We start from the raw sequence: 15,172 nt of genomic DNA, 5'->3' as shown, positions 1-15,172 counted from the left end.
GCTAACTGACAATACTGAATTCATAATTATCAGATTGCAGAATTCTTTAATATTTCTGTCACACAATGATTATGAAAATACTTCCACCCAAAGAAGTAGATAATAAAATAAATATCAAAGACAATTAAGGTGGGGGGTAAACCAAAAAATTAAGTTAATTTTTCAAAGAAATCAGTACATAGGTATACATGCATAATTCAGTAATTTAACATTCTGTTTTATCTTGGTTTGAATAGCGCTGTATACACAAAGCATCTGTACTTACTTCCAACTTATTTTTCTTTATTTTAAATTATTTTATAGTTCAAGAAGCTAAAAATGTATGGAGTCAATTCTTTTAAGCGGCAATACAGTGTATACAAGAAAATAAAAGATCAACAACAAACAATGTATCTTTCATTTAAACTGAATTTAATTTTTTAAGTATGACATATTTCTACAAACAATAAATAAATAATTAAAAATATATAATTTATATAAATAAATAACACAAAAGATGATTCAGAAAACATGAGATCTGTTAAATGTTTCCACCTTTTTCAAGTTTCTTTGTGGTATGTTTTCTGAAACACAAAAAATGTCAACTAAATTAATTAAAGAAATGCAGTAAAAAAGAAAACTTATTAAATAAAAATTAATCACAGCAAACAAAATATTAACATATTCCTAAACATTATAAATTAAAATTTTTTGGAACTGATAACATGTTAGTCATAAATATGTTAATATTTTTTATTTATGAGTATTTTATTTTTAATCTAAATTATGCTGCCTCATATGAGGTAAGTAGCAAGCTCAATTACAGTTTCATTCAGTCTCAGGCCAAAATTCCTGAAACTGTAAATACAAATGTAAAGCTTCCCAAAAGTAACCTTTAACAGTAATTAATCACTCATCCCCCAGCATAATATAAGAACTGACTGTGAATGATATAAAAAAAATCACCCGGAAAATGGATTGGGTAACCGCAATCTTTAAAGTATCAGTTTAATCTTTATAATTTAATGAAAGGTAATTTTTTTTTAGACTTCATATAAGTGTTACTGAAACAGAATTTAGTTTTGATTAAAATCTATTTCAGAAGTTAACATACTGTCCTATGGCATAAAAAAATAATACAGTTAATATGAACAGTATTCAGAAAGTCAACTACTTTTTTCTCAAACCATTATTTTATTACACAATTGAAATACAAATGGAAAATTTTTTTAACAAGAGTGGCAAATAATTTGTTTGCATTTATAATTTAACAAAAAAATCTAGATACTGTAGCTAAAATATCACAATATTTGCAAAAAAAAAAAATACAAACAAACTGTAAGTGAATAAATAAGCAATTAAATAACAAGATTAATTAATTAGCTGCAATCAAAATTTCAGTAATAAATTAACAATATAAAAATAACACTCTGATCAACAGAAATATAAGTTTATAACAGATATTAAGCATAGTTTAAAAATAATCACGTAAGTAAATAAATTATCATAATAAAAGACTAGTAAATATATTAGATATAATATTTGGTAAATAAAAAAATAAATTATCTGAATTACACATATAATTCAGGTTGTTTATAAAATTAGGAAAATAATAATTCTTCTAAATATAATAATAATAATAATTAGGATGCTTATTAATTCTACTAAGTTAAAAATAAACTATAACAGAATTTGTGCTAGTATGTTATTTTCAAAATAACAAATACAGTTATAAATCTCAGCAGTGTTTTCTTTGATGAGGAAAAAATTTGTCAGAATCATGCTCTTCAGTTACACATAAGATTTTATAATAATCCAGAACAGTGAAGAGGCTTTCTTATATTACTAAAATATAAACAATACAATATTCAAATTTGTTACATATTAATTGTTTAACAATCAAAAGTTTCTCACAAAACACCATTATTCCAAGCCAATAGAAATAGATTTAAAATAAATAAAAATATATAACTTGTATAACATTTAAAATTTTCTTTAAGGTGAATATAAATATTACATTAAGAGAAGAATTGTTCTACTCTTTTCCGAATTTATATATGATATGAGTATTTGAACTTCAGGCTTTAATTTTTTTAATATTTAAGAATACATAAAACAAAGGAAACATTTCATAAGCAAGTAATGAAATATCAAATATAATGCTTTAAAGATTATATGCAATGGAAATACGTAAAATATTATTCAGTGTTTTATTGACATAGTTACTGGAAAGTAATAGTTATCAATAGATAAAATCCTGTATCTATTGTTTAATACACATGCAGTTAACAACAAATTCCAGTAATTAAACTGATAAAGTATTTATTAATAGTTATTAATAGTATATATTAATAGTTATCAATAGTATTTATTGATATCATTCTCGAGTGACATTTGTTGCAAAAGCACATGTTTATAGTATTTTATTTCTATTTAGGGAAAAAAACCAGAATTTCTTACATTTGTTTTAAATTTAAGTTTTATAAAGTCCAATTTCAAGAATTTCATTTTACTCTCCTTGTAAACGAGTAGCTGCACAAAACTACTATCAATTTTGCTACCAGTGAATAAGATTAGAAATTATTTATTTATACATTTACAGCTAGGCAGGTTAATAAATTAAATGTATATTTAATTGTATGAAAATAATCTTTTTCAAATAACTTAACCACATGTTTTTACTTAGAGATTCTATGGAGATATTTATCATACTCAGATACCAATGGAGAATTAAGAAATATTCTCAAAAAAAGAACACCCGCTTCCTATTACAATCCTGACCAAAATAATTTTATTTCATGAAGTAAATTACGTATTAAACAAAAATTATTTCTTCTAAAACTAAATTTCGACAAATTCAAAATTTATCAATGTAAACAGATTGTGAATTACAATACATATACTGGACAATTCAAAAAGGACTTCTAACATTAAAAGCATATAAAAATTTATTAAGATTTGGTCGAGATATCACTCATAGAAAAACTTATCAAGTTTGTTACCCAACATTCACTTTGGTTCGATATGACTTCTGTTTGTAATGTGACATATATCCCACCTGTAGTCGATTTCATTCCAGACTGTAGCCAGCAAATAAGGTGTTACCTATGGAGCTGCAGCTTAATTTGAAGTATTAACTCAACAAGATCAGCAGGCAAAGATGGTATGTAAACCCAAACTTTAATAAACTCCACAAGAAAAAATCTAGCGAGGTGGCCACGCAATTGGACCTTCGCAATCAATCCACCAATCCGAGAATTGAGTATCAAGTAAATCTTGGACTTCTAGGTGGTAGTGAGGTGGTGCCCCATCTTGCTGACAGTAATGGCTTCTATCTCTGTTATTATCACCTAACTGAGGAATTGGAAAATTTTGAAGCACCTCCAGATAAACGGTACCATTTACGGTTGCTTCCTGCAAGAAGAATGGGCCATACATACAGTCTTTGTTTGCTTAGGGCACAAAAAACATTGACCTTTGATTTGGTGCCAAGAGGAAATAGTATGCCTACTAGGAGGGTCCATACCATACTCTCTAAGAAAATTATGTTAAACTGCAGTTTGTGAAACCAAAACAAACAGCTAGTACTTTATGCACCAGTAAATGAATTCATTTTTAGCACTGGTGGCTTAATTCGGTACTAATGAACTACGCGAGTCGAAATTTGATGTGTTTTGCTATGAAATGAGATTTCATATGAGATTTCAGGTGATTCAACTGAATCTGTACGTTACCTAAATACATTTTTATATGCTTTTAAAGTTGTGAAGTCCTTTTTGAATCACCTGGTATTTATTAATGTAAAAATATACTTACCCTGCTATTCTAACTTTAAATTTTTTCCCACTAATTACAATTACAAAATAGTTCCTAAGTCTATAAATACTTTGTCTTGTAGTATACTAATTAAATAAGGTAATGATTAAAATAATACAATTATTAATTTAAGGAAATAATAATAAATTAATATTTCATTGATTTGTTTACTTCTATTAAAGAAATTCTATTAAAGAACAGGTTTACTTATATCATTTAACATGTTCAGATTGATTTAATTATGGAATAATTTAAATGTAAATATAAAAATTTTGGGAATATATTTGGTCTTAAAAAAAGTTTAAAATATTTTTGGAATAGTAATGAATTAAGGTAAGCCTAAAGTGTTGAATGGAAAAATTAATGTTAGAATATAAGCACACATTTACCAAAAACATCACCATGTTCATAGAAAAAGGTATCCAAGGTAAAATTTTTTTCACAACTCATACATCTTAAGCCTTGTATGCATGCATAAAAAAGAATCACTACACCATTGATTTTCAGACTGATGATTTCAACACAATATTATTTTCATTTATCCAAAGAACCTTAATGTATCTATAAGAAAGTAATATGTTTTCCTCTTAAAAAAATTAAAATTTATTCACCACAAAAACAATTCTACCATTTAATATAGATAAAAGTATATTTAAAATATTGAAATGTAAGAAATTTACAATTTTTCATAAATAAATCCATTAAAACGTTTTAATGACTTATAAAATGTTATGAGCAAAGTTGGGTCATTGAAGTATTTTCTAAGTAAAGAAACAAAAAGAATACTATCTTTTCATTATTTAAGTTTAAATAATGGAGTAGAAAAATTGCTGTAAAAACTGTGTAAATATATACTAAATTACCTTATGAATTTCATGTAGTTTAGTCAGGACTAATTATTATTAACATGGTTTCAATTTCAAAATTAATAAATAAACTAACAAACAATACACTTAATAAAAATAAACAATATAAATGTAAATTATTAATATAAAAAACCTAATTAAATAAATAAGTATATACTCATCACAAAGGCAAGAATTTTTATAATGATTATGTTACTCGAGTCTTAATATATATAACTCATCTTATCTTTTAAGTGATGTTAGCATGATTTAATTTAAAATAATTTAATAAATCACAACTTGAAGAGTTAATTATTTACGCTTCTGTATTAGTTGTATCATAATTCTGGTACAAAGTAGTGTTATCACTTGTCTGAGGAGGCTGGAAGGTATGATCTGTGCCATAGGTGCGTTGAAGTGCTGCTAATCCTTCGGTTGAACTGAATACGGTAACAACATCTGGTTGACGAGGAGATGTTTGTAGATCAGGTGCAATAGGGTTACGCTGTAGCACATCAGGTACAAACTGGTGTCGTAATACATTGTGTCTTGGACTTCCTACATTTTCAGGTGATGGACCTCCCTATAGTAATAAAATAACAAAAATTATTGTAAATAATGAAAGATTAAAATGAGTGTCCCAATGTAAATTGATACTTATCTTCTATTGTTCTTTAAAATCACTTTTAGCTGATGACTTAAAGTTAATATGGAACATATAAGAAGGAGAGAGTGAAGAATACCACCAATCTAAATAATATGTGGTATGAAAATATATTACGTGAAGAATTATCAAAAGTAATTTTAAAAATTTAGAAGTTATGAATAAAATAACAAATATTACAAAGTATGAAAAACTTTCTTTCAAATTAACTTTTAAACAATAATCTTTTGAAGATGATTATACGTAGTTATCAGTAAACGTCTGTAAAGTTAATCTCTGGTTACAGCATTAAGAAAGTAACATAATTTTTTTAGCTGTTATCTATCAATCCAATATCTTAACAAATGTAACATGAAAACAACGCTGATAATTAAATATACAGTATTGCATTATTTGAACTTATTGACCTAGGGAATAAATTGACATGAATATTTTGTACTTATTTTTTTAAATTTTCTTTATTACTGCTTATACAGATTAAAATGAGAATATGATATCAATAAAACTATTACAGAAACAATCTCAACACAACCAATGAAATCCTTTACTTTCTATTTTATAACAGGCAATAATGAAAGATAAAATTTGAGACTTCAAATTGTGTTATAATCAAAATTTTTTCAGAGTGTGAAATAAAACTGAAATTAACAATTTTATAACTCCTGAAAAATACAAAAAAAAAATACAAATTTTTTACCAACTTTTAAAATAAAAGAACAGTATTATGGTTGCATGATGTGATGGGGGGGGGGGTGAATGTTTTCTTTAGATTTTGATGTATGGGGAGTAAGAAATTACCATTCCCTTAAAATGTAATCTCCTTATATACAGAGTATATATATATATATATACTGGATATATACTCAGGATCTGGTTATGTATAATCAATAACCTCAGCAAAAGGTACATAGATGCCACCACCTCACGTGCTTTACATATTTCATAAACTTAAAAGAGGCTGAGAAAGGATAATCTAATATAACAAACTATAGATTAATTAAAGAAATATAACTAAAACAACACTGAATCCTAGTTTTCTTTTTCCTTAAATAAATGCAACAGTTTAACAGTTAACTCAGCATGGGTACAAAAATACAAGATGTAATATCTAAAAGTATTATTAAAAAGTAGTTTTGTTATATTAATAGGTGTTCCTTAATTTATTAAAAATTGGAGTACAGGAATAAAATCTAGAAAGTAACAAACCCAGGGCATTCACCAATGAATGAACACCCACTGGGTTTCACATATTGCTTTACATTTCCTGTTTCTTAATAAAAAGGAAATTCTGAAAATAAAGAAAACTAAACTTTGTTAGAGAAAGAAATTTTAATTTTTTTGCCAAACACCAATATTTTTATCTGTACACTCATTATGTAATTAACTTTTTTCATATAATTATTTTGAACTTCAAGCACACTTTTGAAGTAATACAGAACACCTGAAGTATATCATAATCCTCATGTAGACATGTAAGTTGGGACAAAATAATAATTTAGTAGCAACAATAACAGAATTATTATTTACTATCCACAAAGTTCTTTTAAATCATTTTTCTTATTAAGATTGTAAGAATTATTTTGAACAATAATTTTTATAATTAGCATCTAAGCAGTATACACATACTAAATCTGTTTCATACAGAAAGAGAGAGTAAAGTTTCACATTTTCTTTATCTAGCATTTTGACAGTTAATAAAAAAAGAAACAAAAATTTTAAATAAAATCACCATCAAACGGATACTGAGTGTCAAAACCTTCCAAAAGTTCCAGCTAATTTTCAAACTAATTAAACTACTAATAATTGTTTTTGCTTTTAATTTAAAAAAGGCAAACAATCTAAGGCTAGCCTCAACTAGTCTTAAACCAATGAGAATAATTGAATGGAACTTTTTATATTAGATGGTAACTATAATTTGATTTGTTTGTTTTGTTCAGGCTGGCTCAAGCCAAAACTTCTGAGACATGGCTGTAGGCAAAATTCCAAAGATAAAAATTTATTGCACTAATTCAGTTAATAGAGTGACTAACAAATATACTGAAAACTATTATGAATCGAGTTTGATTCATAGTTTGGGATTGTAACAAAAAGATTGTAAGCAAAAGAAAAGGTTTTCTAGGAATCAACTTGTAAAAAAAAAACCAACATAATATTGTCATCCAACCAAATAAGGGTGCACTCAAAATAGTCCAGAAGCCCCATGTAACAGTTATAATATGTTTTCGGTTTAAATCCCAATCAAGGTTATACAATTTTTTTTACAAGAATGTATCTCTCATTTTCATATAACAGTAATTGAACATAAGTCTGTAGTTCTACAGTTTATAAACAACAAATATAGTATAACTAGTACAGTTAAAAAACAACCACTAACCAATTACTGGATCTTTATGAAATAAGTCTGTAAAGTTAAAAAATTGGACCATTTTTAAAACATTTTTGTCAAATTTCTGGAAGTAATTACCATAATATAAATCACACATTGAAGTTTCTGGAGATAGCCAACCGTTCAGTTGATTTTAATACTTGAACATGTACATTTCACTAATAAAATCAGTTATTCTAATTACAGTCAGCAAAGTAAATGGAAAAAAGGACACAATCTGTTTCTAATAGGCATGAGCACACTGCACATGAAAATTAAATCAATGAAAATTTACAAATGATCCAATATAGAATTCCCCAAAACACTTTCAATATATCTTGTACAAATAATTTATTTGTACACTACACTTTAAACAGCTTAGGCTGCTAAAATTAATAAAATAATAAGTCATGAAAAAGATAAATAAGCAGGCTCAGCTTCACTTAGTGTTAAAAAAGTAAGGAAATAATTTATAGATTTGCTACTATAAAACCAATATACTTCACAGCAATAATCTAAAATTAAAATAACCAAGTAATAACAGACTGACATGACAGATATTTTAAAAATTATTAGATAAGTATACACATTTACTTAATCATACCACTCTGTGTTGAGGCAAGGAAAATGGGAGAGGAATACTGAGAAGATGATGATTCACATGGATTATTCTGAGGGAAAGTTTCCTGTTAAAAAAACACATAATTAATATTTTTAATAAATACACTAAATTACCAAAAATGTTATGGTTACAAGTTAATTTTCTATTACAAGATAATTTATTTTTTAATTTATTATTTCAAGAAATAAAGAATGATATAGAAAACAATGAAGTGTACAAAAGTCATTAAATTTACAATAAAATTTAGACACTAATCAAATATTTAATGATATTTAATAAGTTATTTTAAAAGCTACTGAGAATAAAATAAATGTATTAATAATAAATGTATTAATAGGAGACCTGGCAATGCTTTGCTTTTGCTAGATTTGAGTGTATATATATATATATATATATATACACTCAAATCTAATTTAAATGAATACAATTGAAAGTTTGGTACAAAACTTCACAAAATTAAAATTTAACCATTCACTTTATCTCTTTTTCCCTATACCCTTTTTACTTTTTTCCTATTTCCCTTTTTCTCTTTTTTTTCCTATATCTTTTTTTTACTTTTCCCTTTTTCTCTATTTGTCTTTTTCCCTTTCCCTGCTTGTAAATTGGTCCAGTTGTTTTTTAGACTATAGCGGACACACATACGAACATTGCCTTTTATATAATACAGGGTCATTCACGGGAACCGGATGTTTTTGAAGTGGGTTGTACTCGGGCGTTCGCGGTGGGAGGGGCACGTGGCTGATGTCTGACGTTTCCTTTGTTCATAGCATTTACATTTTAGTCTTTAAGATGGAGCCGTGGACGCTAGACCAACGCCTGCACGCATATGACAGTTTTGTGACGAATCAAAAATGACGAATCCGTAACTGCTGTTCAGCGAAATTTCCGCCGTCAGTTTAATATCCATCGTAATGCAAGTGTCCCTTCTCGTAACACAATATTGCGATGGGTAAAAAACCTTCGAACAAGCGGTTCAATATTCAAGAAAAAACCACCGGGTCCCCGACGAACTTCTAGCACTCCGGAGAACATCGAACGAGTAAGGAAAGCCATTGTCAGAAGCCCACGCCGCTCTATTCAGAGGCATTCAGCAGCGCTTCAAATGAGCACAAGTACGGTAAGACGAATTCTGCATACAGACCTGCATTTCCATCCTTACAAGATAGCCGTCGTGCAGCAGTTAAACGAGCAAGATTTCACGTAGCGATTACAATTTTGTCGACAAATGCTTACCATATTTGAAGAAAATGAAAATTTGTTATTGTTAATGAGTGACGAAGCCCATTTTCACCTGAATGGCTTCATCAACAAACAGAATTGTCGGTATTGGGCAGAAAGAAACCCACATCAGCTTTACGAGAGACCACTTCATAGCTCAAAGGTGCCTGTCTGGTGTGCAATAGGAAAAGTCGGTGTTATTGGACCATATTTTTTTGAAGAAAATGACGCTGCCGTAACTGTAACAGCTGATCGTTACATTGCGATGTTGAATACGTTTTTCATCCCTGAGTTACGAAACCAGGAAATCGATTTTCAAAATGGGTTATTCCAGCAGGATGGTGCTACAGCGCACACAGCGAGGGCAACGATGGCTGTTCTCGTAACTTGTTTCCGGGACGGCTCGTTTCCAGATTTGGCGACATTCCTTGGCCCCCTCGGTCCACCGACTTGAGTAGTTGTGATTTTTTTCTGTGGGGGTTTCTGAAATCGCGTGTGTACAGCAATAAACCGCGTAAATTGGAGGACCTAAAGATCGCAATTCATCACGTCACCCAGATTGATGTAAACATGCTGCAAAAGAATTGAGGCCAGTTACCGTGAAAGGCTACAACAATGTATTGCCCAAAATGGACATCACTTGCCGGACATAATTTTTCGTTCATGAGTAAGTAACAAATGCTTTGATTTAACAAGTGTTTCAGTACCAATAAAACTTTTTTAAAGTAAATATTCAATTTTTTATGATTATTTTAAAAACATCCGGTTCCTGTGAATGATCCTGTATATATATATATATATATATATATATATATATATATATATATATATATATATAAGAAGAAAATCTGTAAATATGTCAACACCGGCGCCACCTAGCGGATATAGTGTTTGCAAAATTTTTTCTTTTCATGTAACTAATATATATTCTGAATATGCGCCAAATCGGATTATAAATACATTTTGTTAAATATCTCAACCAGAACCACCTAGTGGGTCCAAACTAATTCAGAAACATTTGTGGGAGGGTGCATAACAATTCATCAAAGTTTCATCACAATCGGATGAATGGTATAGGAATGCATACGGGACATAAGATTTAAATTAAATAATATTATAATAAAATTAATAATTTATATGTTAAGAAATTCAGATATAAAGAGGAAACTGGTTCGGCAATGAAAAAGAAACCTCCAGGCCGTGAGCGAACCGTCCGTACACCACAGAATGTTCAAGCTTTACAAGATGCTGTCACACGAAGTCCACATCGGTCAATCCGTCGTCTCTCAGCATCTTTACAATCGCATAGTTCAAGTGTTCGAAGAATGTTAGTGAAGGACTTGCAATACCATCCATACAAGTTGCAGATCGTCCAGGAACTGAAACCGAACGATGCAGTTGTGCGAGCACAATTCTGTAATGTAATGCTTCAGAAGATAAATGATAACGAAGAGTTTGTTCACGAACTGCGGATGTCAGACGAAGCGCATTTCCACCTCAGTGGATTTGTTAACAAGCAAAATTTCAGATACTGGGCAAAAGAAAATCCTACGCAGCTACACCAGCGTCCGTTGCACAGCCAGAAAGTGACCGTGTGGTGTGCTATGTCATCTTACGGTGTTATAGGCCTTTATTTTTTTGAGGATGACAACGGTCTTGCGATTACAGCGACGTCGGCTCGTTACGTAGACGTGCTTGAAACCTTTGTTGTGGAACAACAAAAGAAATTTCCACCGATTCTTAACACAGCCTGGTTTCAACAAGACGGAGCAACGTCACATACTGCACGAATATAGATGGCAGCTGTACGCCGATTGTTTGGACAACGTGTCATTTCACGAAATGGTGACATTAGATGGCCTCCCAGATCGCCTTATCTCTCAGCTTGCGATTACTTTTTGTGGGGTCACCTTAAAAGCAAAGTGTTCCACAGTAGACCTGCTACAACGGAAGAACTGAAGGCAAAGATCTGAGAAGCAATTGCGGAAATTCCAGTTGAGATGTTACGTCAAACCATGAACAATTTAACGAAGAGACTTCGTGAGTGTTTACGTAGAACAGGAGGTTACCTGAAAAATGTCATCTTTAAAAAATAAACTAAAATGTATGTATCCTAAAATGGCAACATTTGTACAATTACATGAAATAAAATTCATTTTTTTTTTAAATTTTTCATTAACGCTATTTAATTTTTTAAATTTCCCGTTTCTTTGAATCACCCTGTATAAGGTAATGATATTATATAAGGATCAGGGTATTAAAAAATTATGTACAATTATAGATATCAATTAAATGTAACATTATTATATAAATACCCTTAATAGGAGTACAGTCAGTCACAGATGTGGGCGAAGATAAATTTCATTAGAATCCAAGTATATTGGATAAAAATAACAAACAAACAAAAGAGAAAAGTTATTAGAATGTAAATTTAGTTATCAACATAGGGTTGGAGAAAATGAGTTTATGATGATAGATATTATATTTGAATTTTCATCATGAGTTAGAAAATACAAAATGTATCAGTGATAATCTAGTGAAAGGCTGTAAGTTATAAGATAATGGTAAGTGGTCCATGAATTAATAAATATTAATTATATATTGCTGAAATAAGATGCATGTTTTATATTCCTTAGTGTTGATTTTTTTTACATAATAAGGTGAATTAAAATAACAACAGGAGTTGTCTAAACTAATCTTCTATCATATACATTGTTAATGTTCAACTACTGTAAATCAAAAGGTTTACATACAATTCACGCATTGTTATTTCTATTTGACCTTTTATCTATTAATCCTCATTTTCAGTACTTTGATTGATCAAACAACCAGAAGAAAAGTAACTTCAGCTGAAGTAATATAGAATCCTTACCACAACTGGAAACCCGTAATTTAAAATTATCAATTGTCGGCATAGACCAGATCATTGCAACATCACAAAGTAAAAAAAATCACATTGACATAATCTTCAACCCAAAAGGAACGAAGCATGTTATAGTCATTATTTTATCGCATTAGTTAATTAAAAACTATAATTAAATCTAATTATATTCAACTATTTTAAGTATCTAAAAAATATATTTACATGCTGCAGATATTTTTTAATATCATTTACTATAAATCCTTTCCAAACAAACAACTCTCAGTTATACTGAACCCAGTTGTGAAACTAATTAACACTTATATAGCCACTCCTTTCTCCTATTAAGGTAGTACACATTCTGTGTACTACCTTAATTAGAACCTTTTTACATTATTAGACTTCATAGATCGTAAACACAGGCCATACTTTTTATTAAAAAGATAAAGTAAAGATAAGAAAATAATACCGGTCTATATAGTGAAATTATAAATAATATACAATTAAATAAATTTTTACCAAGACTATATGGAAATTATTATTTATTCTGGTAAGTAAATTCTTAAATTACTATTATCTTTATTTTGAAAAAAAAATATTAAATTTGATTGAATCGTATTATCTTATTTTCAATAAAAATGCTATGTACATGTTATTAATAAATATATGCTTTTGTTATTATTTTACGGTAAAAATAGTTAAAAATACAACAAAAAAAATACATAAATATATTTTCTGTTAATACGATAATTACATTCTGTGCTTCTGTAACAAAATAAACACACTACATGGATGATGATAGCTGAATGGAAGGGGCCTTATAAATGAAATAGTGAAATATCACTTAATTTATATATACATGCACACAGTTGGAAGATAAGACTGCACAAAAGGCTTTGTATATGCAAAAGCGGTAGGAGTCAATATGTTAGCATATTAATATATAATTTTAAATAAAATTACTTTAAAACAGTACTGGTATAGATGTAAATATAAAATGTATTACAATTATATCTAATGCAACTAAAAGATGCATCTTAACTGTAACTAAAGCAAGAGAATGACTGTAATTGATATATTTTCAACGATAAAATTGTGAACCAGAAAGGCTTCTGTACTTTGTTTTATGCTACATGGGTTGGCCATTTCATTTTTAAATTCACCCTTGTGAACATACAACAGTGATTTGAATTTTGCTTCAGTTAGCTAGTTCATTAAGGGCTTTAAGACTTACATGAATATGGTTCCATTCTTCAACACTTGGGTTGGTTATCTAAAATATATATCTATTCACAATCGTGGATTTTATATATGTCTACATAAGTTCCTTTAAGTTAATATTTTATAAAGCAGTTATAGAGAAGAAAAAGCACAAACATAATGTTTAAAGGATCTTTAACATACAATAAAAAGATTCATTGTTGAAGAATAAGTGTAATTTACTGGTTAACTGCATGAAGTGTAAACTCTGATGAGAGAGATGATGTTCAGAGAGAGACTGTGAGAGACGATGTTCAGAGAGAGACTGTGAGAGACGATGGTCGGAGAGAGACGATGGTCGGAGAGAGATGATGGTCGAAGAGAGAGACAACGCACAATGAGAGACAGACGAAAGTGACCACAACGAGAGACTGCTGAAGCAGAAGTGAGAGTGACGAAGAAGAAAAAAGAAGAAGAAGAAAAGTAAAGTGACCTTACTCTAGTGGTGGGCCGGCTTATATAGGGTAGGTGGAGCCGAGTGAACTGTAAAGAGATGAGTGATGTCGATAGAAGCCTAGTCCATCCAAAAGGAGCTGTGCGAACGGTAAAGAGCCGCTAAATCATCAGGCGCCGAGTGCATCCGAAAGGAGCTGAGTGAATCATCAGGAGCCAAGTGAGTTGTAACATGTTTACGTTTAGTTCTTCTTTTTTATTTTTTTTTTAAACATTATACACATGAAATAATACAGAATTAAATCTTAATAAATAATCAATACAAGAGTCATAAATAAAAAACCACTGAGCATATATTTATATGTATGTTGAATGGAATGCATTAATTTCAGTGTATGAAAAAAATTTCTTATTTATAATTAAAATATTCATTACAACGAAATACTGTTAAATTTTAGATGAAAATAAATCAAATACCAAACCAGTTGAATTAACTTAAAAACTGCTTTACGTAGACAACAGAAGCTGCTTCAAAGCTACTCTCACACTGTGAAAAGTTTCTGGTGAAATGTTCCTACATTCTATCTCAATGCATTTCCTTAATTCTTTGAGAGAAGTTGGCTGTGAGCTGTTAAGATTCATTATAAATGCTTCACAGGAAAAAATCAAGGGGATTTAGATCAGGTGATCTGGCTAACCATTCAATACTACTACATCGTCCTCTCCAAAAATTTTGAAACTGCTCGTTCAATGCATTTCTCATGTTGCGAGCCTGGTGTGGAGAAGCACCATCTAACTAGAGAAACACATCTTCTCTCATGAATAAAAGTTGTCTGTTTGGTTTAAGAGTTACCTCAATCAAACTGTTCGCAGCTGGAATTGCTTGTTCAGCAAAGCAGCCTACATATCATCATCTAAGTTACCATTAACGACAAATGGCCCAAGAAGTAAGTGTATCACCTATTATTCCAGCCAATACCATTTAACCGCTTTGGATGCTGAGTATGACTTTTATGATACAATTAAGAGTTTTCTTGGGTTTTCAGAGAACAATCTGTAGAAGCAAGAAAAATTCTTGCTGTTAATCTCTCTGTCAAAATTTAACTGAATTCAACTCTCCAATCTAAATCATCTTCAATAAGTTCTACTA

At 29.6% G+C, this 15,172-nt stretch overlaps 1 protein-coding gene across 4 annotated transcripts in view; it reads right to left on the bottom strand.

Annotated features, from left to right (window-relative positions):
* Positions 1–390: 390 nt before the first annotated feature.
* The window catches only part of Tmem63 (transmembrane protein 63), a 94,590-nt gene continuing 79,808 nt past the window's right edge, over positions 391–15,172 (bottom strand). For 3 of the 4 annotated variants that reach the window (XM_075357009.1, XM_075357012.1, XM_075357011.1), the window contains 2 exons: positions 4,961–5,223; positions 391–563 (listed from right to left, as the gene is read on the bottom strand). In XM_075357009.1, coding sequence (XP_075213124.1) covers positions 521–563; positions 4,961–5,223 — 306 coding nt within the window. In that variant the 3' untranslated portion in view covers positions 391–520. Of the gene's footprint in view, positions 5,224–15,172 lie in introns of all 4 variants that reach the window. The other variant, XM_075357010.1, reaches the window with a different exon arrangement.

The sequence above is a fragment of the Lycorma delicatula genome, chromosome 2, assembly GCF_047948215.1.
Source record: "Lycorma delicatula isolate Av1 chromosome 2, ASM4794821v1, whole genome shotgun sequence".
Lineage (NCBI taxonomy): Eukaryota > Metazoa > Arthropoda > Insecta > Hemiptera > Fulgoridae > Lycorma > Lycorma delicatula.
This window is presented reverse-complemented; position numbering and strand designations above follow the sequence as displayed.